Genomic DNA, 17,838 nt, shown 5'->3' on the forward strand with positions numbered 1-17,838 from the left:
AAAAAATCTAATTACTTCAGGGACGGATTTAGACCTGCAAATGTCTGGATACAGGAATAAAATTGGTGCCCCCGACGGTCATTTTACTTCTTAAAAGAATATTTTTTTTATTGTATGCACGATGAGGCTTAAGAAAAACTCTACGATTCCACGTAACAATATTTTATCGGTGATTCAGTACACATACGATTTAAATTATATACAGTTTAAAATAAATACTAATGAACAATTACCATATCAACTAAATATCAAAATAAATAACAAATACGACTTAAAATAAAAAATATACGATTTAAATGGTTTGCCTTATCCAGTAGAAAAAACTTAACTTTATGTTCTTTTCTAGAAGTAAATGTCTTTATAATGTCTTCATATGAAAGCTTTGATGCGATATTATGATCTATAATGGATTATTTTCATGTTTGTCATCTGTTACTTGGCCAACCTGTTTCTATGATAGTTTTTAAATAGTTTTAAATTAAATTTATTTAATTTATTAAATTTAGTTTTAAATTAGCCTTAAGCTGCTCAAGCTTCTTTCAAGCAGTTCGTGGTAACGAACTGTCAGTAACGAGCGACTCGGCTCAATAGCAACCAAAACATTAAAAAAGGAATGTTGATATCAATTGATAAATCAAAGAGATTTGCTTACTATACTGATCCCAAATGTATAAGATCCATTAAGTTGGGCATCATCCATTGAAAGCTACGAGACTGAGAAAATTTGCCTGATTTTCCAAAAAGGAGGAAGACACCCCTGAATGAAAATCATAACTTCAAATCCAGTTCATCAGAAAACCCTACTGAAGAGGTTTCAAGCTCCCATCTGCAAAAATGTGGAATTTTGTATTTTTGCAGGAAGAAAGATCACTTATGCATTATTTATTTTTTTTTTTTTAACAGGGGTGATTGTATTGAACCAATGGTCGTAGAAGATCAAGAGATGACTCATTTTAACGAAAACTAAAAGTTCTAGTGCCCTTTTAAATTGACCAAAAAATTGCAGGAATTTTCAGCGAGAATACAACTGCCCGGGGAAATTTTCCTGGCGGGGAGGAGGATTTACCTGGAAGGAACTGTCCAGAGAGGGTTTTTCAGTGGGGGAAATTAGTTTTCGATGGAAGATGAAACAGTCAGAAATTAAATCTAAAAAACACAAGTTTTTTCAACTGAAAGCAAAGAGCAACATTGACACTTAAAACTAACATAAATTATTAGGTATATTAGGAGGTCGTCTCCTCCTCGATACTTTGCTCTTTACGCTAAAGCCTGACTTTTTGTCCCAATCCTTTAAGAGCGACTCCTGAAACACAAGGAATAAGAAGCTTTTTTAAAGGTACTATAAACTTTAGCGTAAAGAGCGAGCTATTGAGAGGCATCATATACGTCATAATTTGTGGTCGTTTTTTCATAAGTAGGTTTTTACTTTTTTTCGTAATTTTTCGTAAGTTTTAACATTACTCCTTACTTTCTTGGGAGAAAACTTGTTTTTTCTTTTATCTAATCAATAGAAGGAAATGATACAGGCATGGCTATAGCCTCAAATATATCCAGCCTTGAATACATATTGAATATATTCAGGCATTGAATATATCTTAAATGGAAAAGTTGGCGTTTTCTAGAGCTGGGAAATTAGAGTTCGAATTTTATTTGGTCAGATCAAGAAGAGACTTACGAGCAGGTGCCCTTTACGAACCAGGGGCAAGATGCCCCCTTTCCCCCTCCTAGATCCGTCTCTGAATCAGTTTGAATCGTCTATTAGATGAAAACTAATACAATAAAGACTCAATGTAAAAAAAAAAAAAGTTCGAAGAAAAAATTTAACAACGAAGTTCTGCAATTGACATGGAAAGAACATCTGTAAATAATAAAGCACTTTTTTGAAGAAAAGCAAAGATACTTACCAATTTTAATAGAACCAAATTTTACAGAGTAACGCAAAGAGTACTATAAAACAGTTCGTGGTAACGAACTGTAGTAAGGAGCGACCCGGCTCAATAGTAACCAAAACTCTAAAAAATGGAATTTTGATACCAATAGCTACATCAAAAGAATCGCAGTTTAATGCTGATTTTAGATATATAAGTTTCATCAAGTTTAGTCTAACCCATCAAAAGTTACGAGCCGGAGAAAATTTGCCTTATTTTAGAAAATAGGGGGAAACACTCCCTAAAAGTAATAGAATCTTAACGAAAATCAAACCATCAGATTCAGCGTATCAGAGAACTCTATTTTAGAGGTTTCAAGCTCCTATTTATAAAAATGTGGAATTTTGTATTTTTTTATTGTTATTGTATTTTTTTATAAACACGGATGCGTGTTTATTTGTTTGTTTTTTCCCAGGGGTGATCGTATCGACCAAGTCGTCCTAGAATATTGCGAAAGGGCTCATTCTAACGGAAATGAAAAGTTCTAGTGCCCTTTTTAAGTGACCGTAAAAATTAGAGGGCACCTAGGCCCCCTCCCAAAGTCAACGGATCAAAATTCTGAGACAGCCATTTATTCAGTGCAGTCAAAAAACCTTATAACTATGTCTTTGGGGACGATTTACTCACCCACACTCCCCGTGGGAGGGACTACAAGTTACAAGCTTTGACCAGTGCTTACATGTAATAATGGTTACTGGGAAGTGTACAGACGTTTTCAGGGGGATTTTTTGGTTGGGGGGAGGGATTGAGAAGAGGGGGATATGTTGGGGGAACTTTCCATTGAGGAATATGTCATGGGGGAAGAAAATTTCCATGAAGGGAGCGCAGGATTTTTTAGCATTATTTAAAAAAAATGAAAAAATAAATATGAAAAAGTTTTTTCAACTGGAAGTAAGGAGCAGCATTAAAACTTAAAATGAACAGAAATTATTACGCATATGACGGGATCACCTCCTCCTAATACCTCGCTCTTTACGCTAAAGCATTTTTAGTAATTTCAACTATTTATTCTGTGGCTTTTGTGATTCAGGGGGTCATTCTTAATGAATTGGGACAAAATTTAAGCTTTAGTGTAAAGAGCGAGGTACTGACAAGGGGGTGAACCCCCTCATATATGTAATAAAAACATGAGAATACAAAAGTTCGTTACGTAAGCTAATTTATAAGTTATGTATATCTTTTACTAACAAAAACATTCGTAAATAATTAAAAGTTCTAGTTGCCTTTTTAAGTAACCAAAAAATCGGAGGGCAATTAGGCTTCCTCCCCCACTCCTTTCTCAAAAATTAGTCGATCAAAACTATGAGAGAGCCATTTAGCCAAAAAAAAATAAATATGCAAATTTTGTTTTAATTATTCCTCTGCGGAGAGCCAAAATCAAAACATGCATTGATTCAAAAATTTTCAGAAATTAAATATAAAAAAAAAACAACTTTTTTTTTACCTGAAAGTAAGGAGCGACATGAAAACTTAAAACGAATAGAAATTACTTCGTATATGAAAGGGACTGCTTCCTCATCAACGCCCCGCTCTTTACGCTGAAGTTTTTTACTGTTTTAAAAAGAAGAGTTGAGAGAAAGAGTCAAACTTTAGCGTAAAGAGCCGGGCGTTGATGAGGAAGCAGTCCCTTTCATATAAAAAGTAATTTCTGTTCGTTTTAAGTTTTAATGTCGCTCCTTACTTTCAGTTAAAAACAGTTGTTTTTTTTTACGTTAAAACAAGTCTAACATAATTAAGCCACTTTCTCTCTAAATAAATGCTATAGAGGCTAGCCACCGAAATTTTGCTTCAAAGCAAACCATTTAGTAAACAATCACCAATTAGAACTTTAAGACTTCGTTTTCCAAATATTAATTTTATTTTACGCAAAATAAAACAAAAATAAGCAAAGAAAAGGTAACCAACAAAATGAAAAATTAAAGAGGTCGGAACTCGTAGTCTAGATTGAACTTTAACAAATACTTATTACGCAAAACCATAGCAGCTTACTAATTCCAGTGCATTTAAAAAGAAATAAATAAAATAGATGCCAGTAGATGACAAAAATAAGTAAATAGGAGACGGATTTTTGGCGATTATCTCAGAGTATAAAAATGTCATATACAATATTTAGGCGTGACGTCGACAAAATATTACATATATATTTATTTTATTTACTTCACTCTATTTTTTATGTATTTATTTTATTCATTGTCTAATATTTATTATATTATATTATGTATATTATATTTATTTATTTTGAATTAATATTTTATTTTAATTTTGACATCAACTTGTTTTCCAGTGCTTCTTAAAACAACAAAATTACTTATATTCAAGAACAAGCTCCAAAATCTGAGGTCAGATATAAATCCTTGACCTCAAAATTCCTTGTTCAAGTCATATTCATTCCAGCCTTCTTGTCTATCGGGGCTGGAGTGGGGTGGCTATTCTTAAAGATAGGAGAAAACGTGATAGACACTTGAAAATCATAAGTAACAGTGGAAATAAAAACAAAGAAATTGTAAGGTTTTGAGTTCTTGGTATCACATTTATGCTAATATATACCAAGCATTCATTGGCGGGATTAAAATCTTATAATATCAACAAACTATCCGACAGGTGCCTATCGATAGATGGACAAATCATTGTATTCAAAAGCTCAAGGGTCATATACGCAAAAAAAAAAAAAAATAATGAAAAAGAGGAAATCACTTACAAAAAAAAATGACAGGGCGAAAATTTCAAATATAGAAACAAAATAACTAAATCACATAAACTTTCCCTTTTTTAAGCATTTGTGCATATGCACATCAACTCGAGGTATCGTTGTTGGGTTTCTACTTCGAAGAATGTCAAGAAGCAAATCAATTCCATGTAAATATTTTCCTAAGAAATCAGAGAACGTACCTTACATGCAATTTAACTAGTTTTCGTACTCATTGAACCCTTACCCACTGAGTGCTGAACTCTTCTGAAATAGAGTCCTATGTCCGTGCGTGGTCTATGCATTGACGGTTTGTTACAGAACGTGTATGTTGCCCATTTGTGAAAGATTTGTATAGAAGAATATATATAATTTATTAAATATATTTTTCAGGAGAGGGAAGGATTCAGGTGTGAGGGACATTCCTAGATAGATTTTCTATCACACGGCAAATGGCAAAAATATAGAAGCTGATAGAAAAAAAAATAAAATAAACCAGTTAGATTTCAGATAGAAGGTCTGGTTACCCCATTTCCCTTTGAAAATGCGCCTGATTAAAGTCCATTGCTGCAAAAGCTGAAAAAAAAAATGAATGGAAACACAAATTGTTGAAGCGAAATGAAATTCTGACTCGTTTCAGTCATTAAGAATAAAAATGGTTTCACCATAATCCCCCCCCCCCGTCCATAAAAATACATAAAAACACAAACTTTTCTCCTAAACTTTAACTTGCGCTTGTATGAACACAATACACATTTTCAAACATGCACTTTTTTGTTAGAGCAGTCTGGGATAAATATACTGATTAATAAGCATTAGCTTCTATATTATTGACTTTCTGTAAGAAGAAAATGGTAAAACTATTTTCAGTCCAAATGTTTTGATTGGTTGTAAATAAATAAAACCCGTGTTTTTACGGGACTATATTTGTTACGGTCTAAAACAAGTCATAATAGCCAATAAATTGCAAGTTGAACTTTTTCACAAACAGTCGAAGGGGGACATATGGCAACTTATAGCCATTTTAAGTTTGAATGTCATTCTTTTTTTTCAACTGAGAAATCTTATTAATTTTATTTAGTCTCTTTATTTGTCATTTATTAGTCTTTATCAGTCATTTATTTATTTAGTCTCGAAACTGGCATAACTTTAAAAGATTTCTTGATACCCTTACCCTATCTGGCAATAATTATTCTTGGTTTTAATGTTACAGTTAAGATAGCATCCAACCCAGCGGCCAATTAATCATACATCCGTGCGCATTCATCTTAAGGGAAAATTCTAATTTCGTATTTTTGTTGATAGAGAACTACGACCTTTGTCACATGGCTCTTACGACCTTTGTCATATGGCTCTCAGACATGCAATTTCAATAGGATTGTATTGTATTCCTATAAGATAGGAATATCTGTAAAAAGATACTCTATTTTTCTTTAATTGCAACTAATTTTATATAGGTTATCTCATACCGATAAAATTTATACTTTTCTAATCAGAATAAATACTATTTTTTAATGCGTGAGTTGTTTTCGAACTTTTCAAGTCGGTCATAACCAGGGAAGGTTTGAAATTGCAATTTAACTGATAAATTTCGGATCGAAACTTCGATACGAAATTTCACTACAAAACTGAAATGTCTGAAATAAAATCTAAAGTATCTTTTTTCTCAGACTAAAAACGTAAAGATCATTTGACTAATGTAAAAGCGGCAGATTGACATAATCCATCTTATTTGTTGGTGATAGAGAAAGATTAAAATGTGCGGCTTTGAGAGTCTGAGGAGCGGATGATACTCATATCAAATTTCCTGAGCTAATAATTATTCATGGTCGATCAGACTTTTTTTTCATTTTTTGGAGCAAATGAGCTTCGATAAGCTCATCTTACAGCTTTTTGGTATTGTAATAGAAAGTTCAACTCTTTTGTGCTAGGGACATATAACAATAGACTTACAACATTATTATTCAATCGTAATGCTCTTAATGGAGACACTATTGGACATATGGGATCCACAGGGGGCAAAGGGGGTCTTTTCTTCTCTCATTCGATTATGCAAGCAACCTACAATTTGAGGACTCTTGGAGAATTTAGTCAAGTGAAGTTTCGGTGTTCAAGAACTGAACATAAGTGACACAGGAGAAAAGATTAGACTTATTGGAGCAGAACTGAATTAATTTATCTTAAATGAAATAATGGTATGTTTTTGTATTCCAGCTTACAATATAGTAAATTTTATATTAAAGGCTATAAGTCATAAGTTAATAATTTTAAATAAACTTATTATTACTCCGTAATTCTTTTTTTTCATTTACTTCAATACCAAAATGTTTGTCTCGTTCTCTTCTCTCCTATTTAGTCTATTCACCCTGCATTTACCACTCAGTCATTATTTTCATGTCTATATTTTTTTTTCTCTCTAATCATCTAAGCACAACTTCACTCATACTTGACTTAATTAGTTCTCGGTCATTACTGAGCAGTCAGGTATAACGCCGTGGCCTCAACTGGGAGAGGGAGCAGGAGGGGTATAGCCACCCCCTAAAATTTTTTCTCCTCCCCCTAGATCTTGAAAGATTGTTTTGTAGAGATTTGAAATCTAAGACCAGTACAATTAGGAACATTCCAGGAGGAGGTTTTTTAGCCGCTTTTCATGGTTTAAAGGTTTCCTATTATATGTACGTTTTATATTATGTTTTGATAAACATAAACCCGCCCTCAAAGTCGCATTATTTTTCCGACTTATGATTATGCCTATATTACTTTTTATAGCCTGTTGAGTTCTTTTACCAAAATTGGTGATGTTATTTTTGGAATATAGACCTAAGGTAAAAATATAAAAAAGATACACACAACTTTAGAATTTTTAGTTTTAACTATATTGTTTTGCTGGATAATGCTAGGTGACTTTGACTATTTTATTTTTAGAATAACCTGATATTACTCTTTTATCAATTCCTCATAGTACTAGGATTAGATAGTATATTCCTTTCCTGAATTACTTGTTTTATTAATTTGTATAGCACGATTATTAGCATCAGCAATACCGCTGAATTACCGTAAGTATTGACAGTCAAATCATTACTGAGCCTTGGATGTAGCGAGAGTAGTGAGGGGGCTACCCCCTCACTACTAGCGAGAGGGAGGTATGAGGAAAGGAAGGGTAGCCAGGTGAAGACTGGAAGAATTTTGGACTTCGACTTGCCGTACCCCCTCCCTCTTTAGGACCAGAAATTAAATAGCTAAACTTTATACTATAAAATTAGAAACAATTTTACAAGTACAAATATGCATGTATAGACTGTATATACCTGCTAGACTCGTCCAAGAGACCCTCCTCATCCATGGAATTCCTTTTAAAAAAAATTTCAAGGTATATGAAAATCAAGTACATGAGCTTGAACATTCACTTTTCTGTAGCTTAACGCTCACAGGAAGAATTTCTTGGTGCCTCCCCTCTTTCTTTTTTGGCTCAGTAAGAAATATAAACTCTGATAATGGAAATTGTGCATTTGAAAGTTTTTTTCATCACATGTATTTCTACAGGCCGGTTACTAGGGAGAATGCAAGCGATACAGTTTTTTAGTCCAGATTTCTATAATTTATCTTCGAGCATACGTCACAGTTACACCTGCCAAGATTTGTGAACAGAATGTCAAATGATTGCGATGTGACATTAAATGTCAAAAGAATTTTAATGTCACACCTGTATTAAGAAGTGGTACTGACACTAATTTAAACCCAACTAGTGCCCACTGATATTCCCGTCTTAGTATTTTTAGCCAGAATCATCTTGCAGATAGGAATACTCTTGTTCCAAGCTCCAATCCGTCTTATTTCTAAGAAAAATCTGTATTAAATCTTAACTCTTCTTAGAATATGAGTATGAAAATTCTTCATCTCGAGAGAGCAGAATACATAATTGGCGCCGTTACCATGCATTTTTTTTTTTTTTTTTTTTTTTTTTTTTTTTTTTTTTTTTTTTTTTTTTTTTTAGGCTTTACGGCTCCATCACAGAGAATGCATATTATTGACTCTACCGACAGTTACAACTAAAATATGGTATAAGCGTTAGTTCCCCATGACCCTATAAAACTGTAATTTCATTGTAAAACTGTTAAAATAGTTGTAATCCTGCAAATAGTAAGGATCTACCCGGCTCAAAGGAATAGATCCACTGGGGGACCTATAGACCAAACCCACAACTAAATACTTACGCATTGATTTAATCTCAATAAATAGGGATTCAAACATTCCTTCTTTATTTCTGCTCAAATCATTTCGGACATTATATGCAAGACGATCAGCAATATAAAGCATAAGGTCACCTCTCGCCATCTTTTTTGTATTCAGCCTCTCCATCCTATATCCTGGAATATTTAGAAGGACATCTTTTTTTGAATCCAGGAAAGTTTTACATAATCCTATAACATCAGGAGTTCCATCACTAACGATCCGTTTCAGCTCATCAAAAGACGAGCAGAGTCCCTGAATGTTCAGACGAAACACAAAGAAAATATCATCTCGTTTAGAGGAGGCAGAACCATGTAATTGTGAAACACACTTACTTTTAAAAGCGGAATTAGAATCATTATTCATCTGATTTCTATTTCCAATTGAATTATTAATAATATTTTCAATATCTAAAGGATTATTTTGTAAATCAAGCAAAGGATTCCCCAAAGAGTTGATACCAGCCTGGCCACTACTCATGGTGGATGGCAGTTCCGCCCCACGACCAAGCCCACCAGACCAAAGGTATAAGAAAAAATATAAGGAAAGAAGAGTAAAAGATAATATAATCAAGGTATCGATAAATAATGATAATAAAATCAAGGTAAGAATAAATAAGAAAAAACAGGGAAAGAGAAGAAAAAGAAACAAGGAAAAACTAAGAACTTCTCCCCATGCCTCTCCCATTGAAAAGTAAAAGCACTAAAACTCACAGTAAATGGGTTTGTTCTAATACTATACTGTTGGTGCAAAAAAAAAAAAATAAAAAATAGCAATACAATAAAAAAGACACAATATTTGTTGTAGCAGAAGATACCATTATTTAAGTCACTATTACTATTTTTATTGCATCGGACCAAACTAACTCAACAAATAATTCAAGTAATACTTTTTTCTTATCAAAACACAAAAAGTGTCCGGGCTTCCACAAACTCACTAAACAAAAAAAGAAAAAAAAATATTCGGTCATGTAATCCAGTCCATAGAATTGCCCCGGCCATTTCCTTGCCTTCGCTGTCGTTGCGTTTGAATCAGGCTACTAATATCTGGTGGGATTTCATCAAACAAAAACATTTCCACGGGCCCTGGCGACGAATACATATAGATGGTGGTATGGATGTCGCAATCCAAGTTTCAAAACCTGTTTCTTCACGAATACTGGTTCGGATAGCTAAAAGTTTTTTTTCGAACTTCTCGAACAGACGGGGGAGAATCATCGGATAGAAAAACATTCTGATTGCCCATGATAGTTTTTCCACGAAGATTTTGAGCCTGTTTTAGAACTGCCACTTTCAACTCCCTGTTCTCCATGATAACCTTTATCGGCTTTTTTTCAGGCTTAACATCAGTTATCGTGTATTTGGATACCTCATGGATTCCCAGGCATGACGAAATTATACTGTCGAAAATCGCCTTAGCGTTTACAGTATCAATCGCTGTCACGTTCCATACTAGAATATTTTTATCAGTTTCTTTACTTTCCAGCTTCATCATTGTATGCCTTAGGCTAGACAACTGCGATTCCAGTAAAGAATTTTCATCAACCAGCACAGAAATGTGGTTCTTCAAATTGTTGGTTTCTACCTCAAGGCTGATCACTTTAGGATTAATACGTTCGACCTCCAATTTCGATTCCAATACAGATTCTTCGATCTTAGAAATCCTTTGATCTAATCCTTTAAAATTAACATTCAGCTCGTTCAACGTAGTTGAATTTTCTTTAAAACTAGACTCAAACTATCAGCTAGTGATTTCAACGAGATTCCTTCCATAGGACTGGATGTGAGAAAAACTCGTCAGATTTTTCCTTCTTCCTCTTTCCTCCCATTATACAAAATAGTAATTGAACTCCAGGAAAAAATAGACTGTAGAAATATACTATCACATAAAACTCCTTTAATTACTCACTTCGCGTAATATTGGCATCTGAATCTATCCAAAAAAATTTCGACAGCAAATTAACCTTGTTGAACACTAAATGAACGGTCCGACGCAAAGTAGGAGTATTTACCTCGAATGCATTCTTGTTTTATCAAAACTTTGTTAGAGTAAATCCGGTTTAAGATGTTCACTGAATGAATGCTATATGTGAACTGAACTGTTTTAAGAGCTGTTAAAGATTTTACTTATTTTTGCACAGAATATATTTTGAAAGCAATATACGTTAGAAAATAATAACTATTTCACGAAAAGTAACTATTATGTATTGTTTCAAAGAGAATATATCCCTCAGACGCATTAACATCTGGTCTAAAAGCATTGTTTAAACTTTGGACGACGACGTATATGAACTGAATATTTGTTTAGAGATGAATGCGCCGCCGCAGGGTAACATGGCCTCTCATATTTGGAGTTTATATAAATAGCTTCTCAATACCTGTAAGCCAATTCATAGCCTCGGATTTTTGCTCGGTAGTATTTTGGCCCTATTCCACTCAAAATTGTTATTTTGCAGCATAGATAACAGAAAGTGGTATGATCTCTTTGTTGAAGTTTCGTTCGAAAGAAACTTTCCCTCAAATTCCAAAACCATTGTTTTGATACGATCACCCTTGGTGAAAATAAGACTTCTATGACCATCATTCTTCGAACGAGAATAAATCTCCTAATTTCTGGATATAGAAAATGGAATATAAATTGGTATAATTCTTATCAAGACAATCTTCCACGCTATCTTACTTAGGGGCACTTTACCCCTTTTATAAAATATGAAAAAAATATACACTTATAACTAGGGATAGGTTAGTCTAAATCATAATGAATTCTACACATTTGGAATCAAAAAAGAAAATAATATTTCGGTTGATATCCATCATTTTAGGTGACAAATTCCTATATTAGAGTTTCATTTTCTAGTTATGAGGGTAATTTTTAACGTACTGCTTATTACCAGGAAAAATTTAATTAAATTACATGATTTTTAAACGTACTTTGATGATATGTTAAGGTATATATTACCGAATAATTAAATATCATGTGTAGTATTACTTTTATCTATTATCAGTGACTAGCTAGGAGCTCTAAGTTTGTTTACTTTTTGCATCAACAGTAAACCAGAATATCAAATGTTTATCTGTTTAAGCAGCGAATGAATAACACTTTCAGAATCTGGTGATCATTTTTCACATACTAAATTCCAATCAGTCAAAATCTATATCTTATTTTTCTTCTTTTTTAAGCCCGTGCATTTTTCGAAGGAGAAAAGTACATGTTATAGCTCTATTTGGAAGTTTCGTATGCAAAACTAATGTCATGATCGTATATTACACTTTTGTGTGTGGTTTCCACTACATGTCAGTTAAAAGCCTAATTTGGGATGACACCGCGTGTCGAAATAGGGGTGATAGAAACATCAGGAATAGATTTAGGCTAAAAATTGAATAAAGTTCAATCAGTCAAAGTTTGTCTCTTATTCTTGTCTTTTTTTTCTTTTCTTTTTTTTTTACTCGCACCATTTTCGATGGAGAAAATTATATGTGTTACCTCTATTTGGAAGTTTCCTATGCGAAAATTAATGTCGGAGATTACATACTTCACTTTTTTTTCTCATTTTCACTATTAAATCAACCATGTCAGTTAGCAGCCTAATTTGGGATGCGGCCGTATATCGTGACAATTTGCTCCTTTTGGGCTTTTCGCCAAATTTTTGGATTATACATAAGATTTTGCAAGGGTTGGACCTTTGACTTTTTTTTTCATCTGACAAAGGATCGTCCATATTTTTTCTGTTTTTTTTTTTTTTTAACAAGCTTCCATTAGTAGTCGTGTTCTTTTGCTTTTTTTTTATTCTTTATCCGCGGATATGAGTATGTAATTAAGAGTCAATTTATAATCAGTAACAATTAATCTTATTCAGCAAAAGAAATATTATTACCATTTTGGTTATATTATACTGCCATCTACCTTAACTAAATCTTACATGAATTTGTCAATCTTACTGTAAGAGGCAGTTTGCCAGGAATGAGTCCAGTGCTAAACACTGGTTAATTTGGATTCGTTTCCTATCCCTTTACCTTCATTAAGAGTTGCAAAATACTTACAGTTAAGTTTAGACCATGGCTAATAATAAGAAGATAATTTTTTTTTTTTTATAGATGTCGAATTCTTGTGCTTTAAACTTATAGTTTGTGTCATAATGTATAGTCACGAGAGCTATGTAACCAGCAACGGATGGTGAGCTGATAGTTAATTCGCAGGGTCACACTGAAATTCTTATTGGCTCTGTTTTTTTGTAAAATATAGCCTCCGCTATTTCTTAGGTTCAGAAGGAGCTTTCAAGAAGCCAAAAATTGAATCTGGTATTTCAAATTCTATAAATACAAGTTGCAACACAACCGGTAACAGTTTACATCATGGACACAATCCCAGCAGTGCAGCATGTCCAACACCAGCTCGAAGAAGACACCGAACTACATTCACTCAAGAACAGCTCCAGGAGCTGGAATCGGCTTTCACAAAATCCCATTATCCAGATATTTACTGTCGAGAAGAGTTGGCCCGTGTGACAAAGCTTAATGAGGCCAGGATCCAGGTACAGATAAAACTCAATTTAGTTATTTTTTAACCAATTCACAACAATAATCTTATGATAAATAAGAGAAGACAGAGTATCTAATAATTTAAAAAATGAAATGTTTGCTGTGAAGACCTTGTTGTCAGTAAGACTAAACCTATGACGTCCAGACTAGCTAGTACTATATCTTAAACAACCCTGCCTCGAGACAAGAAAAATATTTTCGCCAATAGGGCACAGGTGGCACATTTTCCATATTTTTTTTAATCAACAAAAATTGTTTGAAAGTAAAATATTAGTTTGCCTTTGGATCAAAACAGGTTGGTTCAAATAAACTTAGACCTTTAATGGAAATCCAAATTTCGATTATTAAAAGTTCAGCTCGTTATGAATGTTTCTAATTTTTCGGGGGTAACGCTATTCTCCCTATGGCACAAGTATTTTTAATTCTTATTAGTTTCCTGCGCTCTTTACTCTTTTGCATCACTAATTTGAATTTTGAAGTAAGCTGGTTAATTCAGGGCTAAGCAAAGAGAAATGGAGACTGGTGGTAATTTTTTTTTCTGTATTTTTGAAGCTTAAGAATTTTAGGCACTCTATCATTGCCTGATGCTAACTTTGCTTTCTCACTTTCTTTTTCCTTTTGTCGATTGTTAGTCTCTTAATTTATTGTTTTCCATGTTTTACGTAAATTGACCCCATTAGGGCCCTCAAAGGTTTTTTCCGCTGTAAGACTCTTTCGTCTTTTGTAAATAGTTGCCCCAAAACTACATTTACTTCTTATCTCATTCAATCGACCTTGATTGCAAGAATGGGCTATAAGTGTTTTTCTCGCTTATGTGGATAAAAACGGCTCCAAGCTATCTTCTCTCAATACAGTTGAGAATAGGTCCTATAATTGAATTTAAGGGTTCCTTCTACTCCGAAGAGGGAAAATATTCTGAATCCTCTGATTAGAGGCAAAAGAGAGGGAGATGTATAAATATCCCCATCCTCCTCGCGATCAACTAAATTGGCTTAGGGGTTTCAAATAAAAGGAAAAATCATGATGAAGGTGTAAGATAAAAGAGAAAGCATAAATTATTCTTTTGTGATCGTTCCTTTATCATTGGTACTAGCTGCTATTTACATTGAGAAACTAGAACTAAAAACTAAGCAGTGTAGTCTGCTTATACACAATAAAGATAAGAAATTAAGAAATAGCAGCAAAGGGGCAACATATTAAGCCTTCTCTGAACAGATTTGTTTATCAATAATTGTTGGTCAACAATAATTTTCGGGAGAATACAAAGCGTTATTATTGTTGGAAAGAAATGACACTATTTCAAAATCAATTGACAATACTTTTACTTTTTTCAATTAAATCCATGTTTACTCCTGTAATTTTCACTGTCTTATCAAATTCTGAATTTTCCCATAGAAGACAACAAGATTTCCTCACTGCCCTTTGGAGGGAAAAGAGAAAGGTATTCAAAAGATGTATCTTCTCACGACTTATTTCAGGCAAGAGATCAAAAGAGTAATAGTTATGTACAAAACCTTCATGAAAAATTACTATTTTTTTCGGTTCTAAATTGTAAAAACAAAATAAAAAATCGCTCATGATATCCATCGTTGAAATTTCCCGCTTAGATTTGACCAGTAAAATTCAAAAACAACGATATCAATTGCGGGTCATTTTCATCCACATTGTTGATCTACAGAACCTTTGGCGATCGCTACAACACGACATCTAACAAATTTATATAACGATGGGATTTTAGGTTTTCAGCACTATCATTTGGATTTTTCTATAATTAATTTTAAAAAAACGTTTTCCGCAAGACAAGCTTTTCAAAGAAAAGTAGAGCTCCATTAAACCAAGAATGAGCAAAAATAAAGTAAATTAATCTTCCAAGTGTAAAACTACCACAAATCATTATCAATAAATAAATGAAACTCAAAACAAACAGAAATTACAATAAATAGCCGAGTAATACTCAAAACGGGCAAAAATTAACATGAGTAGGGCTGATAACCCCCCTACCTTCTGAAGACCAGAATACAATTTGTGCTTTACTGAAAAAAATACAAATGACCGTGGAATGTCAGTTTAATTAACATATACTGACATTTCTTCCTTAAGGTTTGAATAGTTTTTTATTTATGAAATTAAGAAAGGTGAAAACATTTCAAACGTATTTTGCTTTCAGCGCAAATTGTATTATTGTTTTGAGAAGGCTTGGGGGTTATCAGCCCTACTCATGTTAATATTTCCTCGTTTTGAGTTTGACTCGGCTATTTATTGTATTTTCTGTTCGTTTTGAGTTTCATTTATTTGTTGATAGTGACTTGTGGTAGTTTTGCGCTTAGACGATTATTTGAATTTATTTTTGCTCATTCTTGGCTTAATAGAGCTCTTTACTTTCCTTTGAAAAACTTGTCTTGTAGAAAAATTTTTTAAATTACTTCGCTTTTTATCGACATAGTCTTTTTCATGGAAAACATAGTATTGTATATCTTTTCAGATTTTTTTTTCTTTAAGAATCATGGTATGGGTTGCTATTTGTATGTTGGAGAACTTTTTCAACATTTCTTAATCCTGACACAAACAGTATTTTTTAATTTAATTTTATAGCTTCTGAAGTTAATATGAGTATATGTACCCTAAACTGACAATTTAAAGCCATTTTTTTCAGTTAAGTGCAAAATATGTTCTGGTCTTGAGAAGGTATGAGGGTTGTCAAAGACATAATCTCCAGATCTTTCAACTACGCTCAACAAAATGGCAATCTAAAAATTGAGGTGTTTTAGGATTCCTAAATAGATGTGTTTTAGGAATTGATGGGCGTTCGGGGGGAGGGGCTTGTTGCCCTCCAATCACTTTTGACTAACAAAAAGGACACTAACCCTTTCAATTTCCAATCCAATGAGTCTTTTTCGAAGTTTCTACGACAACAAATGGCCATCTCAAAATTTCTATGAGATACATTTCAGGAGAATACGACGTGTAAGGGGGGGGGGGGTAGCCAACCTGCGATTAACCTGAATCTTTAAAAGGACACTAGAACTTCTGATTACCAATCCAATGAGCCCCTTCCAATGTTTATAAAATCACCCTTTCTATATATATACCTTATATGCCCCAGGACATAGCTTACAACCCTTGCCCTGAGGGCTGTGAAGGGCTATCATACTCAAAGACACACTTTCCTGACGTTTCAATTACGCTGAACAGAATGGCTATCTCAAAAATTTGATTGGATATGTTTTGGAAAATGTTGGGCGTCGTGTGGTGTTAGTTGCCCTCCAATTATTTTTGACTATGAAAAAGGGCACTAGCCCCCTGAATTTCCAATCCAATGAGCTGTTTCAAAGTTTCTATGACAACAAATGACCATCTCAAAATTTCTATCAGATGCATTTCGGGAAAATACGAGGTGGGGGGGTATCCACCCTCGGATCCTTCTGAATCTCAAAAAGAGCACTAGAGCTTCTGTTTAACAATCTAATGAGCTCCTTTCAAAGTCTATACGATCACGCTTTCCATACATACCTTATATGCCCCCAGGGCATAACTTATAATCCTTGCCCTGAGGGCTGTGAGGGGGGTTGTCATCCTCAAAGACATTATTTCCAGACCTTGCAATTACATTGAACAAATAGCTATTCCCAAATTTTTATTAGATGTGTTTGGGGAAATGGATGGCGTAGGAGGAGGGTTAGTTGCCCTCCAATCACTTTCGGCTATTAAAAAGAGCACTAGCCCCTTGAATTTCCAATCCAATGAGCGTTTTCGAAGTTTCTACGATAACAAATGGCCATCTCAAAATTTCTATCAGATGCATTTCGGGTAAATACGATGTGGGGGGGATGCCGCCCTCTGAATCTTCAAAAAGGCAATAAAACTTCTTATTAAAAATCCAATGAGCCCTCTCCAAAATTTATACGATCACCCTTTCTATATATGCCTTATATACCCCCAGGGCATAACTTACAACCCTTGCCCTGAAGGCTCTTGGGGGGTTGTCATCCTGAAAGACATAATTTCTGGACTTTTTGATTACGTTGAAGATAATGGGTATCTTAAAATTTTGATTGGATTTGTTTCGGGGAATTATGAGCGTGGGAGGGGGGTTAGTTGCCCTCTAATCACTTTTGACTATTTAAAAGGGCACTAGTCCTTTCAATTTCCAATCGAATGAGCTCTTTTCAAAGTTTCTAAGACAATAAATGGCCATCACAAAATTTCTATCAGATGCAGCATTTCGGGGCAATACTAGGTTTGGAAAGGGGTGGTACCCACCCTCCGATCACTCTGAATCTTAAAGACGGCTCGCTTCCATTCAGGAGTTTTATTATCACCCAGTTTATAAAATCACCATTTCTATATATATCTTATGTGCCCCTAGGGAATAACCTACAACCCTTGCCCTGAGGGCTGTGGGGGGGGTCATCCTGAAAGACATAATTTCTGGACCTTTCAATTACGTTGAACAAAA

General features: G+C 33.9%; 1 protein-coding gene across 1 annotated transcript in view; it reads left to right on the forward strand.

The window, feature by feature from the left end:
• LOC136029371 (homeobox protein unc-42-like) overlaps positions 1–17,838 on the forward strand; it is a 50,011-nt gene that overhangs the window by 15,372 nt on the left and 16,801 nt on the right. The window contains exon 2 of the mRNA XM_065707689.1: positions 13,104–13,375. Within this exon, the coding sequence (XP_065563761.1) occupies positions 13,104–13,375 (272 nt within the window). The remainder of the gene's footprint in view (positions 1–13,103; positions 13,376–17,838) is intronic.

Source organism: Artemia franciscana, chromosome 7 (genome assembly GCF_032884065.1).
Source record: "Artemia franciscana chromosome 7, ASM3288406v1, whole genome shotgun sequence".
NCBI classification, from domain to species: Eukaryota; Metazoa; Arthropoda; class Branchiopoda; order Anostraca; family Artemiidae; genus Artemia; species Artemia franciscana.